The sequence below is a fragment of the Schistocerca cancellata genome, chromosome 4, assembly GCF_023864275.1.
Source record: "Schistocerca cancellata isolate TAMUIC-IGC-003103 chromosome 4, iqSchCanc2.1, whole genome shotgun sequence".
Lineage (NCBI taxonomy): Eukaryota > Metazoa > Arthropoda > Insecta > Orthoptera > Acrididae > Schistocerca > Schistocerca cancellata.
Window position 1 is genome coordinate 867,181,724 of NC_064629.1, and position 18,450 is coordinate 867,200,173.

The 18,450-nt window shown below is 36.3% G+C and overlaps 1 protein-coding gene across 1 annotated transcript in view; it reads left to right on the forward strand.

Moving 5' to 3' along the window:
• The first annotated feature begins 3,636 nt into the window (after positions 1–3,636).
• Positions 3,637–18,450, forward strand: part of LOC126185006 (leucine-rich repeats and immunoglobulin-like domains protein 3) — a 76,180-nt gene continuing 61,366 nt past the window's right edge. Inside the window, exons 1-3 of the mRNA XM_049927733.1 lie at positions 3,637–4,070; positions 6,655–6,726; positions 14,452–14,589. Of these exons, the coding sequence (XP_049783690.1) occupies positions 3,895–4,070; positions 6,655–6,726; positions 14,452–14,589 (386 nt within the window). The 5' untranslated portion in view covers positions 3,637–3,894. The remainder of the gene's footprint in view (positions 4,071–6,654; positions 6,727–14,451; positions 14,590–18,450) is intronic.

Sequence of the window (18,450 nt, forward strand, 5' to 3'; positions counted from 1 at the left end):
TCTGAGCTTTGCTGGTGAATTAAATAAAAATATAGTTTGTACAGGAAATCATATAACTTTCTTGGCAAATGCCTTTCTGAGACTGATGTCTGAAATACTCCTCTGTGATACAGACAAGAGGGAGATTGAGTCAATAATTGTGGTTATGATGGGAGTGTCTAGCAGAATATTAAAGTACTGTGCTTCCCCATGTAAGCCCTGTATTTATTCATTTATTTGTAATTTTTCCTTTAGGAATGGTCAGTTTCCTGAGAAATTGAAGTACCCAGTAGTAAAGCCGATTTATAAAAGGGAGAAAGTAATAATGTAGATAATTTTAGACTTATTGCTATGCCATCAGTGTTTGCAAAAGTTATTGAAAAGGCTGTTTATATAAGGATAATTGATCATTTTATATCACACGATTTGCTATCAAATGTACAGTTCGGCTTTAGAAGTCATTTAACAACTGAAAATGCTATATTCTCTTTTCTCTGTGAGGTACTGGATGGGCTAAACAAAAGGTTTCGAACCCCTGGCATATTTTTTGATTTAACTAAGGTATTTGATTGTGTTGATCACAAAACATTGCTCCAGAATTTGGACCATTACAGAATATGGGGAGTAGCTCACAATTGGTTCACCTTTTACTTTAGCAAGAGGCAGCAAAAGTAATTTTTCCCAATGTTGATAACGGTTGTGATGTGGGATCTGAGTGGGGTACTGTTAAGTGGGGGGTGCCCCAGGGATCAGTACTGGGGCTACTCCTGTTCCTTATTTATATAAATGATATGCCCTCTAGTATTACGGGTAACTCTAAAATGTTTCTGTTTCCTAGTGACACTAGCTTGGTAGTAAAGGATGCTGTATGGAACATTGGCTTGCTTTCAAACAGGTAGTACATGACCTAAGTTCATGGCTGGTAGAAAATAAACTAACGCTAAATCACAATAAGACTCAGTCTTTACAGTTTCTAACACACAATTCAACAAAACCTGACGTCTTAATTTCACAGAATGGGCATATGATTAGTGAAACAGAACAGTTCAAATTTCTGGGTGTTCAGATAGATAGTAAGCTGTTGTGGAAAGCCCACGTTCAGGATCTTGTTCAAAGACTTAATACTGCCATTTTCACTATTCGAACAGAATCCAAAGTGAGTGATATTTCGACACGTAAATTAGTCTACTTTGCTTATTTTCATTCACTTATGTCGTATGGTGTTATGCTTTGGGGTAACTCTTCCCATTATAGAAGGATATTTTTGGCTTAGAGACGGGCGGTTCGGGCAATAAGTTGTGTGAATTCACAAACCTCTTGTCGACCTCTTTTCACGAGTCTGGAGATTTTGACATTGGCCTCTCAATATGTATATTCCTTATTGTCGCTTCTTGTTACCAATATTAGTTTATTTCTAACAATAAGCAGCTTTCACTTGGTTAATACTCGGCATAAATCAAACCTGTATTTGGATCGGACTTCCTTAACTCTTGTGCAAAAAGGTGTGCAACATGCTGCTGCATCCATTTTCAATAAGCTACCACTGGAATTCAAAAATCTTAGCAGTAATCCACGCGCTTTCAAATCGAAACTGAAGAGTTTCCTCATGGCTCACTAAACTATGGTGCAATGGAAGAATGTCACTTGGTCAGATGAGTCTTGTTTGACACTGTTTCCAACTCCTGGCCGAGTCTAAATCCCAAGGGTGAAACATGGTGAGGGTTCAGTGATGATTTTGGCAGCCATATTGTGGCATTCCATGTGCATCATGGTTACTCTACAAGTTTGCATTACTGCCAAGGGTTGTGTGGCGATTTTATCTGATCAGGTCCATCCCATAGCACAATGTTATGAGCGCAGGGATGAATTGTTGCATCACTGTAGTCAACATGGTCACTAGATCTCAGTATTGTTGAGCCTTTGTGTTCTACTTTTGATAGAACTGTGCGTGGTCGTTATCACCCTGTGTCATTATACCTGAGATTGCCACTGTTTTGCAGGAAGAATGGCATAAGATTCTTTTGAAAGCCGTATAGGCCCTGTATTTATTCAACCCAAGACGACTGGAAGCTATTTTCAATGACAACCGAATTCATATGTCATATTAGGCATGATAATGTGTTGCGTTTTGGTGTTTTCATATTTCTGTCCACTACCTGTATCATCTCCAATAGAACCACCATCTCCTTAATCCAGTTTTCCATATGCAACTAAGATGGCACCACAGCAAGTTACACAACAGCTGATATGGCAATGACGCCATGTACTGCTGTTTCCACACACTCCTGTCGAAATTCTAATTGCACGACATTCAAAGTGGCATCGGCTGAGATTATCTGAACAGACATTTTTGTTGTCATTTAGGTAATTGCATTAGAGTTGAGCCTAGAATCCAATAAGAAGGAGAGAGAGCATAACTGTTGGATTTGAAAGTGGATTTTGTGCGGAAGTAACACAGAAGCCTCACATCCACTTATAAACAAAGTAGCACTCATACACGAAAATCCATTCTTGTGCAACTTTCAGATAAGGAAAGTAAATTTCGAGTAACTTTTGATCTCCATATCGAGCTCTATTACAAAATTAGGTACTGTCATTTCGGAGTCAGTACTTGCTGCAGTAACACTATAAATGACATTTTGATATTTGACATCTGGTGATTACCCGTCACCTCTGTAACATTTATACCACGTCCTCAAAATTACAATTTCAATGTTCTTGTGCGATGTGTTGGACGCTATTTACAATGCCATGAAGATTCATTTGGAAGCTTATATTTTCACTCTTGCTCCACTAATCACTTAAAAAGGACGAAATACTAATAATATACTGAATTTTGGAGTTCCGTTTCGTACAAGTGCGCAAAAAGACGCAGTAATATAATTTATTTCCTTTATTAAACTTGCATTCAATCTGAAACCTTGTTATTTCCTTTGTCAGATCAACTGGGCAAGTGTTAATATAATAGAATGTGAATATACTGGCAACACTGCATTAACGTGCACCACCTGAAGAAATAAGTAAGCGACTATGCAACAACAAGCAAACTTCCACTAATAATTAAATAATACTTGCTTACTTACATAAAGCTTTTCCGAACATTATATGTTAAAAATATGTAAATTAACCATGATGGGCTCATCAAGATTGTACCTACGTACTACAGTCCCACTTCCTGCCACTGTACCACAACAGAGCCTAGTTAAAACTACGCATTTTGGACAGTTAGCTAGATAGAGATCTTTAATGCTGTGTGTGATTGAAACTGCAAAATTTCGTAAAATGCAGGCATAAATACCAGAAAAATGCCAGATACAGTAGCTTCGGAAGCCTTGCTATCAAAATGGTGGCTGCTTTTTTTTCTTGTGACTATAATCGTTGGTGGGGGAAGGAAAGTGTCGTCATAGAGTTAGAGTGACTTTAACTTTTGTGACATGGCTAAAAGTGGCGTTACTCGAGTGCCGCCACAGGATATTGGGTGTTTCCTCACGCAGGTTCGGTGAGCTCAGAGAGTGGAGGCCAAGTGGTGTCACTTTTGTTGCATGTGGAAACCAGGCTTATTGAGTCAGCGTTTGCAGTCCAGTAAGTATTATGTTGTAACATCTCTGGCTTTACTTTTCATTGTAATGCATAACATCTGTGATTGGATGTATATCATTGGTGATGGTACTTGATGTATGTGGTGGTGTTATGTTTGATTATGTATATACCGTGATCTGGAGGGTTTAGTTTAACTTTCATTTTATGCTATAAAGTATTGATTCGTAATGGACATACTCAGAGATAAAGTACCTGTTTTTGTGGTTTTGTTTTTCGTTCGGCGATTGTATATTTGCAATGTAGGAATTGAGTGAAAATGGTGGCGAACACCTGAGTTGTTATTGTGTTCCCTCAGTGGAATGAGTATTGTAAAATATGGCAAACTTAATACTATTATTTACTTGCCATATTATGTTCACTGTGATACAGTTGGAAGCTTCTAATAATGATCCTTGTTCATCTTCATGTTCCTGCTTGGGTCGGTTTATTGACTGTAGTAGGAAAAAGTTGCAACACATACCAGCCGATTTGCCAACCTGGACAGAAGAACTGTGAGTAATATATTAATATTTTATGACACTAACTGATAGATGTTGAGTAACTGTAATGAATTCAGAGTACCTAAGTTACTCCATCAAATGGCAGGTCACTTGTTGAAGTGGAAAGTTGTATATGCGAAAAAAATTAAATTTTTAGTTCTTTTGTGGTGAAGAGGTCACGTTCTTGCATATGATCGGTATGCTTAAATATGATGTATGTTAAAATTGATGTGAAGTTCACAAGTTGTAAATGTTTCACTCTACTGGCTGGAGCCATGTATATTTCCATAGCAAATTTCAGTCTTGCATGTGGATAATTAAACCATTCTGAGGATCAGGAAGGTTAGGCACACCTTTACCTTTAAGTGACATAATGATTGTCAGTTATATGCATCTTTCCATTGCCAAATATTTTTGTTTGAGGTTATGTTGCACCACACCCATTTTTGTAAAGGAAAAAGCAGTTTAAAATTTATAAACTTCACGTTTGACTTGATTCAGTGAGAACATCTCAACTAAAATGTTTATATGTATGACGTATCAGATGACACATTTGTCGGCCACAACACCTATTAGCATAAAACTTCCTATTCATTATGTTTAAATTGTAACATTGTTATCATAAGACGTGAATTAAAACTTCTGTACAACGGATCTGTCTGCATTGGGAACAAGAAATTTGGTGAACATTCCTGTAAAATATAATAAATTTCAGTGAAGGCTGTGTGTTATTATCAGCAAGGGCAGTGGAACCTATTCAAGAATGTACGTTAGTATTCACAAAGTTCCTCAAAGTGAGATTTGAATGAAAGCAGTGTTAAGTATTGAACCTACTGATACCATCCATTTCCTTTGACCGATGACAGTAAAATGATGGACATGAAATATTTATCAAAATCTGATACACATAGACTACATGCCATGTAACATTATTATGGTTATGATCGTGAGGTCACATTCATTGGCTTCACCAGTTCACATCCATGTTGACGTGTTCCAGTCTAAACTAGACCTTTGGCCACACTGCATATCACGTTTTCTTCACACTCTACATGTCGAAAATTGTATAGAAACAAAACAAATATTGTCGGTGTTCTGATCTACCTCTGGTTGTTTGCATTTTGCATTACACGCCACCTCATTATATCAATAGTCAGTGCTGATGCCTAGTTTCAGTAGGTTCAACTGGACTTAAAAATCTTACTGTGTTCATTACATTACATTAATACTTGTTCCATAGATCATGAATACAACATTTTGTAATGATGTGGAACATGTCAGTTTAACATAAGTTTTCATAACACAGTATAATTTTTACTTATTTATTTAGTTTTACATTTTCTACTTCGTATCTAAAAATTCATCTATTGAGTAGGAGGAGTTGACATTCAGAAATTCTTTTAATTTTTTTAAATTGTTGTTTGGCTATCTGCCAGACTTTTAATGATATTTTGCAGATGTCCAAAGATATCTCTGGCAGCATAATTCACCCCTTTCTGTACCAAAGTCAGATTTAACCCAGAATAGTGATCATCATCCCTTCTTCTAGTGTTGTAGCTGTGTACCACTTAATTTTGCATCCTTTTGATTTGTTTTGCCTTTTGGCAGTTCTGGCGTCTGAAGTTCAATTTTTAGTAGTGACATATTTCATAGCCTAAGTATATGGATTCAGTGAATCTGTTTGTAATTTAGAATAGAATGTTAACATGTTGAAGGGAGAGACAATTGTATTGCTAAATCAAAGCTACCAGATACAGACAAACAAAAAATACAAGTATGCCACTGTAGGTTAATGATTTAAAAGACGTTTGTCAGAATGTAGCTTTTCTCATTAATGTTGGGGATTTGATAAATGCGGATCAGAACATGGTCAAAGTCCTAACATGCTGGTAGTATATTGTCTCTAAGAATATTATCTGCCACTTGCTGAACCGGCTGCTTCTGTTCTCTTACAGGCACTTAGAGTTTTTTGTGTGTGTTGGTAATGGCTATACTTAAATGAAACCTTTACATTTGCTTGACAGCTGTCATCTGCGTCTTATAGTCAGTAGCTTACGTAAATGTTGTGAACCAGATGAGTGATGATCTGGCAACAAGGTTCTGACAAAATCATGCCGTACATTGTAACTTCAGTACTGTCGCATTGATGTTTATGAATTCAACAATCTCAGTGCATCCTCCACACTTGATGTAGTGCCTGCTCTCCCTAATTAAATACCAAAACTGACACCTGGCCAAATTCATGACAACTTGAAAAACATATATACAAAGTACCGCTTCAGCCAAACTTCCTCCCATGGGGTACTAGCTGCAAGACTAAGCACAAATCTTTGGCAGGTTTATTATGCTTGTTACAAGCAATATTAAAGGAAGGGGGAGATGACAGTATTATTGAAATCCAAAGTGGATCTTATAAGGTAGGCTACCATAGCTAACAATACTCAGCTCCAGGGATAGTGGGAGGACAGTAATGTGGAATCATCTCATTAAACACCAGTATTTTGACAGCAATGTGCCACTAGTGGCACCAGTGGTGAATCTGTTTATAACAACAACTTTGTATGTGCTACTTTTAATAAAAATCAATTTTTTGCAGGAATTTGAATAAAAACTACTTAACTGAAATACCAGTTGTGGATGCTCAGTTGAATCTCACAACACTGAGCCTGTAAGTACAATTATTTTAGTAAGTGCATTTTTTGAAGTAGCTTTGCTTTTCTCAAGAGTAGGTAGATACAAGTTTCTCATAATGCATTTAGTGAAATGTAACAGTGTGCTGAATAAATCGTGACAAAACTTACTAAAAAGCAAGTTTGTGAATATTACATTACATCACACAAATTATTCCCAGGGTGCTTTTGGGATGTGGAAAGATATTGAGTGTGTACATTTTATCCTTGAGTCCAACATGAAATAACATTTAGAGAGCTCGTATTGTGAAAAAATGCCAATATTTATTTACATTACAAGCAGTTTTTAAGTGTTTCTGAAGAGATGCTCATTGAGTATAAGAGTTACTGAACTGAAAGTCTTTTAGACATGGTTTACCTATATTTAACTGACAGAATGACAGTTATTGCACTACATTACTCTTTTCAGTTGTCATGACAACTGACCAGTAATTGTGATCTTGTTGGCTGCATGAACATATTAAACTATGCCACACTGTCCACAGTACATTTGATGGCATAATCCGTATCACTTCAGGCAGGGGGGTTACCTTCATACACTCGGATGTTAATGAATTTAGCATATGTTAAAATTCAGGAGTAAGTAAGAAACACACTTTTTTTTGTTTTCTCCAAAAAAAATTTCCTGCCCCAAGGTAAAGGCCTCCAAAGATGTCACTGTGAACACCATTTTGAAGATGTGAATTTTGGAAAAAATGTTACAGTGCTGTATCTCTGTAACAGTTCTAGATATTTTGTTAGAGTTTTCTTTATTTGAAAGATAACTGCTTTGTGATTACAATGGTATCTTCCATTTGGAAAAATCTGTCAAAGTTCTTTTACTGCTGAGTTTTGAATTTTTTATTTTATTTTTTTATATAAATTACAGATTTTTTCTTCTTCAAAAATGCCAGTCCACAAAAGTTAGATTTTTCCTGTTGCTTAGTACCATGTAGTTCTATATTCTCTGTAAAGAAGAGCTTCCACTTTTAAGTTGGACAGGTTTTATTTTACAGAATATCTTTTTATTTTTTTATTTCTAATCACTTTGTTTGTTGCATTATTTCTTTTCACTTTCATTGTTGCAGATATTTCTTTCACTTTGTTGTAGTTTCTTTGTCGTGGTTGTTCATTGCAGGTTTCTGTATTGTAGTTGTTCAGTCTTAATTTGTTTACTGAAGAGGCTTCTAAGAAATCTGAGACCATCCAGTGAGTTCTGTGTTTCCGTGAGGTATTTGCATATTCATAAAAGAGTGATATAGAAGACAAACAAAAATAGACTTTGTTTAAGTTGGTAATAAGTGTTCTCATTTGAAGACTGTGTTTGAAAGTGAAGATGCTTCCAGTGATGACTTTTTATGTTCTAAATGTTTTGACAGAATAACAACAATGATAGTATCTAAGCAAGGTGAAGCCTCCTGCAGTACAGATGATGTAGATTCTGCATCAATAGAGGAAGAATTAAATACCCTGAATCAGTCAACTACAGAGGTAGGTGTTAGTCATGTTAAGAAACCGTGGTCAGTGAAGTTGAGTCATAAGCTCTTTGCATCAAGAAAGCACAGAAAAATTACTAAACTGACCACACTCTTCAAAGTAGGAATTCCGTCTTCAGAAGAAAATGTATCAAAGCACTCTTGGACCTCTTGCCAGGAATTTTTCACAAATATCAATTCAGCTGTTGAATATAGTGCATCCTACAGTGAAAAGGTGCAAGTTTTAACTATTATGCCACGTTCCATCAGTATCAAAGTACATGGTAGACAAATCAAGAAATGTGACGTCTGTAAAAGGAGTCTTTGGAAGACCAGGTCCTTATTTTGTTCATCCTGTAGAAGCAGCTTGAGTTCAAATAGTGCAGTTATTTTATTTGGAAGATAAATGAGATTGTTCTCACAGAGTGCTAACAAAAGAGACACTATAACTGTAACAGTTGAAGGTCAAAAAGTTGTGAAAGTGAAGAGGTACATTACTCGCAGTGTTAAAGAAACTTTTGCAGTTTATGAGAGTAACTATACAACGTTACATATTGGAAGATCAAAATTTTATGCGCTACGACGTAAGTGGGTAGTTCCTCATCCACCTAGAGATGGCTGTTTATGTGTGTACTGCACAAATTTTGAACTTTGTGTGGTAACTTTGAAGAACTTACTGGGTGACATATGACAACTTGGTTGGGCGTGTGAAATCATTAGTAGTCTGTGTCATAAAGCAAGAGACTTATTTGTTTCAAGAATGTGGTAACTGCCCTGGAAAGGGACGACTGTCTGTACAGACACTTGGCCTGAAAGAAATTCAGAAGACACATTTTTGGACTCAAGTGATGGGCAAGCTCATATTGCATTTACTTTAAAGGGCAAGAAAGAAGAAATTTCGTTAATTCGGCCAACACCTCAGAAACAGCAGGATAATATTCAGATTCACAACTTGAGAAGGGGGATATTTGTGGCGTGTGTATATGACTGTGACTGGTGGATTGCAGAGATTATAGACACCAGTTATGATTTAAACAAAATTGTAGTGAACTTTATGCTACCGCATGGACCAGCTACTGGATATAGGTTTCCAGCTGAAGGACAGCAACACCACCATCAATGCTCACTTCCTGTTCACAATGTTTTGAAGATTGTAAGTGCTCCAGTTCCTATTGGTACAGCAGGAAGGCATCAGTATATCAAAGGAAGATACTGAAGCAGTGGAACACATTTTTAGTTCATTGACTGGCTAATTACAGTACAAAACAGATTGCACAGAAGTAGTATAAATTGAAAGTCTTTGCAGCTTTCACATACGTTTTGGACCCATTTAGACTGCTTGAAAAATCTTTCTTTCAAAACTAAAATTATGTTAAATAAGGCTAGGTTTTTATTTTTATGACCCTGTTATGTGACAGTGTGGTAATAAAACAGGTTTTATATCTGGCAAAAATTTCAATTGTTTATAAAACCTGATCAACGGAAAAGTGGAAGCTCTCTTTTTTAAGGAATGTAGAACTGTATGGTACTAATCAACAGAAAAAAATCAAAATTTATTGGATTGGCATTTTTTAAAAAAAAAATTTCTTAAATTGTAAAATTAAGTTCAGAACACTATAGTACAAGGTGTACAACTTTGCTTCCGCCATTTTCTCATAGGTGGCAACAGCAGTAAGTAGTGATCGAAAGAAACAGATCGCAGACGTCAGGCAGTTAGCTTGGACCTCGGTCAACATAACCTCATTCGATTTGTGTCTGCCTCATAAAGTTGTTCTTGATTGAAAATGTCAGTTTACAAGCCTCGTAGAGGTGGAAGAGAGAATGTTTTTGAAGATGCAGAATTGGAGACATTGCTGAGTGAATGCTTGCATCAAATTCAAGAAGAATTGGCACGATTAGTGAGGGTGACACAGCAAGCCATTTCAAAACATCTCTAGGCAATGGGCATGATTCAGAAAGACGGAACTTGGGGTTCCGTGTGAGCTGAAACCAAGAGACGTTGAACGGCATTTGTGTGTTTGTGAACAGTTGCTTCAGTGGCAAAAATGGAAGGGATTTCTGCATCGCAATGTGACCAGGAACGAAAAATGGGTTCCTTTCAATAACCCTAAACACAAAAAATCATGGGGATATCCTGGCCATGCTTCCACGTTGATGGCCAAACCGAATATTCACGACTCCAAGATAATGCTCTGCATTTGGTGGGACCAGCTCAGCATCGTGTACTATGAGGTGTTAAAACCAAGTAAAACAATCACAGGTGCTTGTTATTGAATGCAATTAATGCATTTGCGCAGAGAATTAAAACACAAATGGCTGCAATACAGCGAGAGGCACGATAAAGTGATTTTGCAGCACGACAACCCTTGACCCCACGTTTCAAAAGAGGTCAAAACGTACTTGGAAACGTTAAAATGTGAATTCCTAGCCCACCCGTCGTGTTCTCCAGACATTGCTCCCTCTGACTATCACCTGTTGAGATCAGTGGAAAATACTTTGAATGATACATGGGTAACCAATTGGTTTCATTAAAGCCTCAAATGTTGGGGGAAAAACTGTGGATCTAGAACTGTTGCAAAGATACAACATTTTAAAATTTTTTCCAAAATTCGCATCTTCAAAATGGTATGTGCTGTGTCATCTTAGGAGGGCTGTATCTCGGAGCAGAAATTTTTTTGAATGAAACAAAAAAATACATGTGCTTTTACTTAGTCCTTCATTTTAACATCCGAGACTATGAAGGTAAGATTTTTTCGTAGCCTGCCTGAATTGATATGGACTATGCCTAATATACTCTGAAAGATTGTCGATTACAAGTGGACATATTTATCCAATTCATTCAGTGCTGACTAAATGTTAAACCTTAAGAGTCTTTATTCTATGTTATCTTACCACTAGTAAACTCCATCACTACTGTCAAAGCCAGTGTGTGCTGTACCCCAAAACTGTTTAGGTATGTTTTCATAAATAGTAACAGATAAAATATCTTAAAGAGCTTATAATACAAACATTATTGGTTCAGCTTTACTGTGACTATTATTGATATCAAATGATACAACAGGTTTACTACTAGTAGTCACAATTTATTTGTATGTTACGTTCCATAATTTTAAACCTCTATCATCAGGTGGAGTTGTGTAGATTAATATGACATATATGTGCCATGTCATGCCTTTGGGGAACCCTTGACGCTGTCCCCAATTATTATTTCCTCCTTTTCTCTCGTGTTATATTACATACACCTTCACATTTGACACAGTAATTGTGGTAGTTTAAACCTCTGAAACGTGTTGTGGAATTAGGTAAACACTTACAGAACATGTCATAGGTTCATAATGAGTCTTGGCTAGTCATTGTTAGTATCATAAAAGAATTGAAAATAAAGCACCATCCCTCATACTAAAACAAAACCGAAAGTATGAATGTTGCAAGATGGTCAAAACTTTTGCTTCAGGAGTAAGGCCTGCTACCTGTTGCTGGCTGTTACTATGTATGAGTCTGTGAATTTTCAGGCATAGGACACATCTGTTTGTGGTTTAAGTTGGTCCTAAGATTTTTTTGTCACCTGTTTTGCCCTGACCCCATTAAACACGTGTGTATATTTATATATCTGTGTATATTACTTACATTTTCCTTGTATTAAGTTGCTAAATCCTATATCATTATAAAATGATACTTAGGCGAATAAATTACTAATGTTAAAAGCAGTTACTCCTTTCACATTTTACAACAATTTGTTTGTGTGAAAAAACTACCAAATAGCATTGTGATTAAGAGTCAACATTAAACTATAGGACTACTTATAACTGGCTGGGAAGGTCAATTTGTAGGGCAGCATAAGGCAAGGACATATCGCTTTCAATAGGACCATGTTATGAAGCTGGTGGGGTGTTCACAGTGACCTCAGTATCAAAGACAAATGTACCTCTTATTCTCTCCTTTTGTTATCATCATTGGACGCAGGAAAAACTTTGTAACCATGTAAGTCATTTACTTTACTGCATACAGGTGGGTAAATGTATCACTTTGTCATTGCGCTTTGATCAGTTGATAAGAACAGATACTTTCAATTTTAGACTGTTAAACAAGGGATTGGCTTACAGCAGTTCACAATTTCTTAGATGTTGTTGTAAAGGTCTGCAGTAAGAATGTTGCAAGAAGTAAGACATACTAGTCATTTCAGATGTAGAGCTGTTTTAAATAAAGGATGTTGAAGGAATGATCGATTCTAGCATTCATTTGAAGTGGTGTAGGATGCCTGAATAAGACTAGGTCAAGTTCTGAAGGGTTTAATTTGCCGCTGCCACATCTTCTGTATTTTTCACTACTTTTTCATAATGGAGGTTGTGCCAGCAGTGGTCCCCAGTGTAACCTGAAGTGTAATTCTGGTTGGAAGGTAACTTTTAGGTTAGGGAAGCCATCACCTGTGATTTCATGAGAAACACCTCTGCTACAGGAAACCAAACAGAAGGTAGTAATTCCAGCTTCGTCACAAAATTATTTTTCTTGCTATGATAAACATTGCGTGGATGTTTCTGATTATGACCACTTTAATACATTGTACATGCCAAGGTATATTCATGTTGGAATTTTGCGTTACTGCTTCCAATTTATTATTGCAAAACTTATCCTCTGTCTGATGTTATGTTGTTGGGCACCTATGACCAGCTGTTGACACAGCCATCATATCTGTGTCACAGCTCATGGTGATTACTGTTAACACTGCTGTGCAAAATGTGTAACCGCAATATCCCTATTATAAACTCTTACTGCCGCGTAAGTAACTGTAACTCATTCTCCCTGAGTATGACTGTGGTGCCCTGACGATTGTGCCACCGTCCTTCATAAGTTGGAGGGTGTACTTCTAGTTAAAAATGAGCTATTTCCAAGTGGGTCGAGTAAATACCACTTGGCATTGTAATTTGTGATGGCACAGGCTACCTTCCCCATCAAACGAACTCTGTAATGTAAGAGAGACCAATCTCAGCTTGAGAAATCTGTAACTAATTCTGAAGGTCCATTAGTCTCATGTTCCATAGATCATTTTGCACAATAAATCATAATGCTGCGGGATTAGTCATTTCATATTCACATCACAAATTAATTTTAAATATGGCTATATGCTGAACAATTGTTGCAAGTTTTTTGTAAAAAAAGTTATAATTCCTACCCACCATCTTTTACACATTAAAATAATTGAAATTATTCTATGGAATAGGAGTTGTTGAGATGAAACTTTTTCAGTTTGTTCTCAAATTTTACTTTGCTTTCTGACAGACATTTTATATCCCTGGGTAAGTGATCAGAAATTGTATTCGTGGCATTGTGCACCCCTTTTTGATGACTTCATGTGGACAGTTTAAACATTGTCACACTATTCCTCTTCATATGGTTTGACTTTTGTGCAGTGAAACAATTGGAAGTGAAACATGTATTGAAAAAAGAGGCAACAAATTCAAAATAGTAGGAAAAAATGTCAGTAGAGATGTCTAATACTAGCTTAACATTGAGAGTTACCAGTATTCTCTCTGTTTTGTTACAGTGTCTTTCTCATTTTTGTTTTTAAAACTATGAGACAGGATTTATGGCCAATATTTTCTTTCAGTTGACACATATAAAGGAACATACAATGTCCTAGATTTCTCAACTAATAGTTCATTCTTTGGCAAAGGGAGAGGGAAAGGCTGACAGTACATTTCCTAATCCATGCTAGGCATCATATGTTGTGAGCCCTATGAGGCTGGGGTCCAAGTGACCTGCCCTTCCTTTTCAATCTTCCCTGACCTGTCCCTCTTTCTTAATTGAGGAATGAACTACTAGTTTTAAAAGTGAGGATAGTGTATGTGCTTTTACATTTGTCTATTGGCAGTACCGGAATGTCACCTCATGAAGGTAAAAACTGGTCATCAATTCTGTCTTGTGAATTTTCATTGCAATTTATCAAGTGTATGTGTTACCTTTAAGCTACCATTGGGTGACTTTCCCAAAATCTGCCCCTTTTCCTTCACCCCTCTCCTTTCAAATGTCTTTTATGTGTGTGTTCTGCTGCCATATATGTTTTTAGATGGATCTGTTGCCATTCAGAGGCAAGAGTGGCGAAAAACTTCATTAGTCATTAACATATGAACATTGAGGGGTATATTTTCATCTATCTGTTCAACAGATGCAGTGTTTGATTGAGGGTTATGTGGCTTGCAAATTGCTCCTTACACTGTTATGTACTTAACCCAGATTTGTGACTGTTCACAGGGCTCACAATCAAATTAGAAAAATTGATGCAAATGCACTTCACAATCTTCCCACACTTAAGTCATTGGATGTAAGTTATAATAATATAAGAGAAGTTACATTGGAAAGCTTTCCGGACAACTCATCAATTGAAATTATGTAAGTATTGAAATATATGCCTGTATTTAGTCAAAATTCTATAATATCTCTCTCTCTCTCTCTCTCTCTCTCTCTCTCTCTCTCTCTCTCTCTCTCTCTCTCTGTGTGTGTGTGTGTGTGTGTGTGTGTGTGTGTGTGTGTGTGAGAGAGAGAGAGAGAGAGAGAGAGAGAGAGAGAGAGAGAGTTTTCATTATTGTTAGTTGTAGCTGAAGTTTTATAATTCCATGAATTGTATTTTATCAACACTCGTATGGGTGGTGCTGAAGACCTTGTTGTCACACACCCAGACCACCGTATCATCTTCTTCTTTTATTGGTATGACTGCAGAACTGCTTACCGCCCTACCCCCTCCCCCTCTGCCCCCGTTGTTATGTCTCAAGAATAAATTATGTGAGATTATTTTCTTAGTTTAACCCCATCAGACATTGCACTTGATTAAAACTACTTGTTTTTTTATGGTTATCATGTGATGCTACAACATTATCACATCGGGTGGGTCTTGTTTAAGGCTTCGACAATAGGGAGAGGGTCACCAACACAGGTAAAGTGATTTTTTATTTACTGCAGCAAGAGGCAATTAAATGGACTGTCAGCAGTGCCTGATAATCAATTAAATGGATACACCACACTAATCTAAACTAAAAGTGAATGTTGAACAGTTTACATGTAATGTTGAGAGCTCCAGTTGGAAGAACTCAAGTCAGAGGCAAGAAGTTGCTCTGTAGGGCTCTTCCACCTACCAAAAAATCAAAAAGGATATACTTTGATAATGATGAAATTTTTTATCATCAGTTGAGTGAAAATATCCAAATGGTACCTCATCTGTGAATTTGAGCAAGTAACATTCACAGAATGCAGTTTATTTGTTTAAAATAATTTTATTTACACTATATTTGTATAATTGTGTGTTGTCATTCATTATGTAAAAAAAGGTTTGATTAGCATATTTAGATTTGTACACACTTCCAAATCTGTTTTTAGATTAATCTTATGGCAACAGTCAGATTATGGAAAATACTTGCAAGTTGAATTTATTTGTAATTTGGTGTGGGTAGCAGGAGCAGTAGTCAAATCTACATCCGACAATCCTTATCTGCATTACTAGTTGTAAACTGTGAAATTTTTCCTTTCGTGGCTGTGGCTGATTACCTCATCTACTTTGTCTGTAATGATTCATCGAAGTATTAACCCCAAACTTATTATTTAGAAGAAGAAAAAATACTTCCTTTAGAATGGAATTAGTGTACCTGTCAGTGTATTTAACAGGAATACTAGCCCCATAAATCTGGTGAAATAACTGAGACACATCACATGTTCACTTTTGGATTTATTTATTTAATTTTGAAATGAGGCAGAATCCTTCAGGAAAATTATTGAGGTCCTTGCTTGGATTTATTATTTTGCCGAAATTAAAGCACACAAGTGTATCGTGCATCTTATAAAAGTGGAAAAGCTTTCCCACACACTCTGTATTTAAAAGAAAGGGCACAGGGTGTGATTTTATTGCTTTCATATTCAGAAATACTCTAAAAAAATTGTCCACTGAGTAAGATAATAGATATAGTCATTAGTGTGATAACTGTTCATGATACAGGTCAAATGTAGTGAGACTGTATGCAAAAATTATACTTAACTGAGATAGTGCTGCTCATGAGTAAGAAGATATAAATTTGTAACTAGTACTAAAACAGAATTTCCCGTATTATATTTTTAGAGAGGCAAGTTAATTTATTGTAAGAATTTCAGTTGTATTATGTTGGCTAGAAGTGTATCACAAACATAATAAATTGTGCTCAAGTTACTTTCAGAGCAATTCGTCTGTGAGGATGGAAGGGAGAAATAAGTATGTGCAGTAGCATAACTGTCACTCACATTCTTGACTGGATGACAGACTAGATAATTTTAGTCGTTAATTCACAGCAAACAGCTGAAAGATATAATATTTTTAGCCTTCTCAGGAATGTTTGCTCTTATTTATTTTGTAGAGGCATCTCACTGCAGCAAATTGTCTTCCCTTCATCTTTGCAGTGTTATTAAAAATAAGTATGTGATGATCAGCGAAACTTCTCCAAATACTGAGACAGATTTCTGAGCAAAGCATATAGCTGATTAATTACCAAATGGTGTTATTGCTTATCAACCAGCCAATAACAACACATTCTGCATCAAATTTATTTGTAAATTTTGTAGCTTCTAGGTGTTATTGTGTTGACAACAATATTTATAGATGGGAAATTGAAAGTACATATTAGATTTTTAGACATTAGTAAAAGATTGAATTTGCCTTTAGATCACAATTTTGAAGCATCTGTATGGAAGTAAAAACATTATACCTGTACTAAAATTGTCTATAAGATGTTACATTGGATTTTCGTTTTCAGAAATTTTTTTGTTACTACAGTCTGTGGGTGTGAATTGATCATTTTCTCAATGTTTTTCTTCATTCTCGTGGTTTGTCCTTTGCAAGAAGCAACAGCAGTATGTTCTGTCTTCACTGTAGCTTAAAGTACTTAGTTTTTCTCAACTTGACAATAGATTAAGACCTATATAACAGTACCAACCCCATTGCTGCTCTTTACTGTGTCACTTTGGCTCCTGCTTCGTTCCAAGCGGTTTACACTTGGTGTACAAATGCTGCATCTACAATACAAATGAGACTTTTTATACCTAGTTAGCTGTCAAAAAAATTAATGACTTAACATATTATTCATGGGAAAACTGGTAAGTAATTTGGGGTAAACCAGTGCATACAATACCACCCATCATCTGTGACCAGTGACATCATCCAGGCCCCAACCTGCAACACATATATGATTTCAAAATAGTGACCGATACTCCTAAAAGTTTCCATGGCACCACAATTTAATCACAAAGTATAGAATTACCCAAATTCTTAATAACAAATATTGGAACTATTGGGACAACCAACGGAAAACAACCGCAAAATCACATTAATAGTACAGTGTACAAAACGTCACAACAACAGAAACAATAAATGGCAAAAAATCGTGAAAACTAACAGAAAAGGGTATCAACAGCCTAAGTTGTGCCCCTGTAGCTCACATTGAGAGACTGATACCAATAAAAAAAATTGCATTACCCACCTATCATGATATTACGAAAACTAATGAAATGCAGTATCGACAACAACTTTCGATGTGCCCACGATACCAGAAAACCAAAATTGCTCGTATAACTAATATCGAAAACTTAACCTCACCAATGTAGATAAAACAACTATGATATGTACCACTCGATCCAACGTAATTACCAACAACTATCAAACAACCCAAAAAATTAAAAAGGAACATGCATTAATACCAATTTCAAACATACATATACTGATCCCTGGTCGGAGGTGCAGCAACTTTGGTTATTGTCATACCTCCTCTAGAAACATGACACTTCACATAATTAGTAATTAAACCAAATAACAGTAGGAATTTTATCATACTCAACATGTTGTCCCTCATTGTGATATGCAGCATCCTACTCCTGAACTTCATTGTCACACCCACAACTAACAAAAGATGAAACATACTATTAAATCCACAACCATAAACAACACACCACACTAATAATTCCAAACCCAAAAACGAATCTATTGCCCATAACTGCCAATACCAAAATAACTCACTAACAAACTGTCAGAAATACTTCCAATAATATTATCACTGACAGCACTCAAGAAATCAAATTTCACAAACAACTCTCACAAACAATTTAGAAATATAGACATCCCCACTAGAGTGCACCATGACACACTCCTGTATGCCCTTTGCAGACCTGTTACATTTCAGATATGTTGCACCACCATGACGTCACTCAGCAGAACACAGTTATATCATGGGTCGAAGCAGG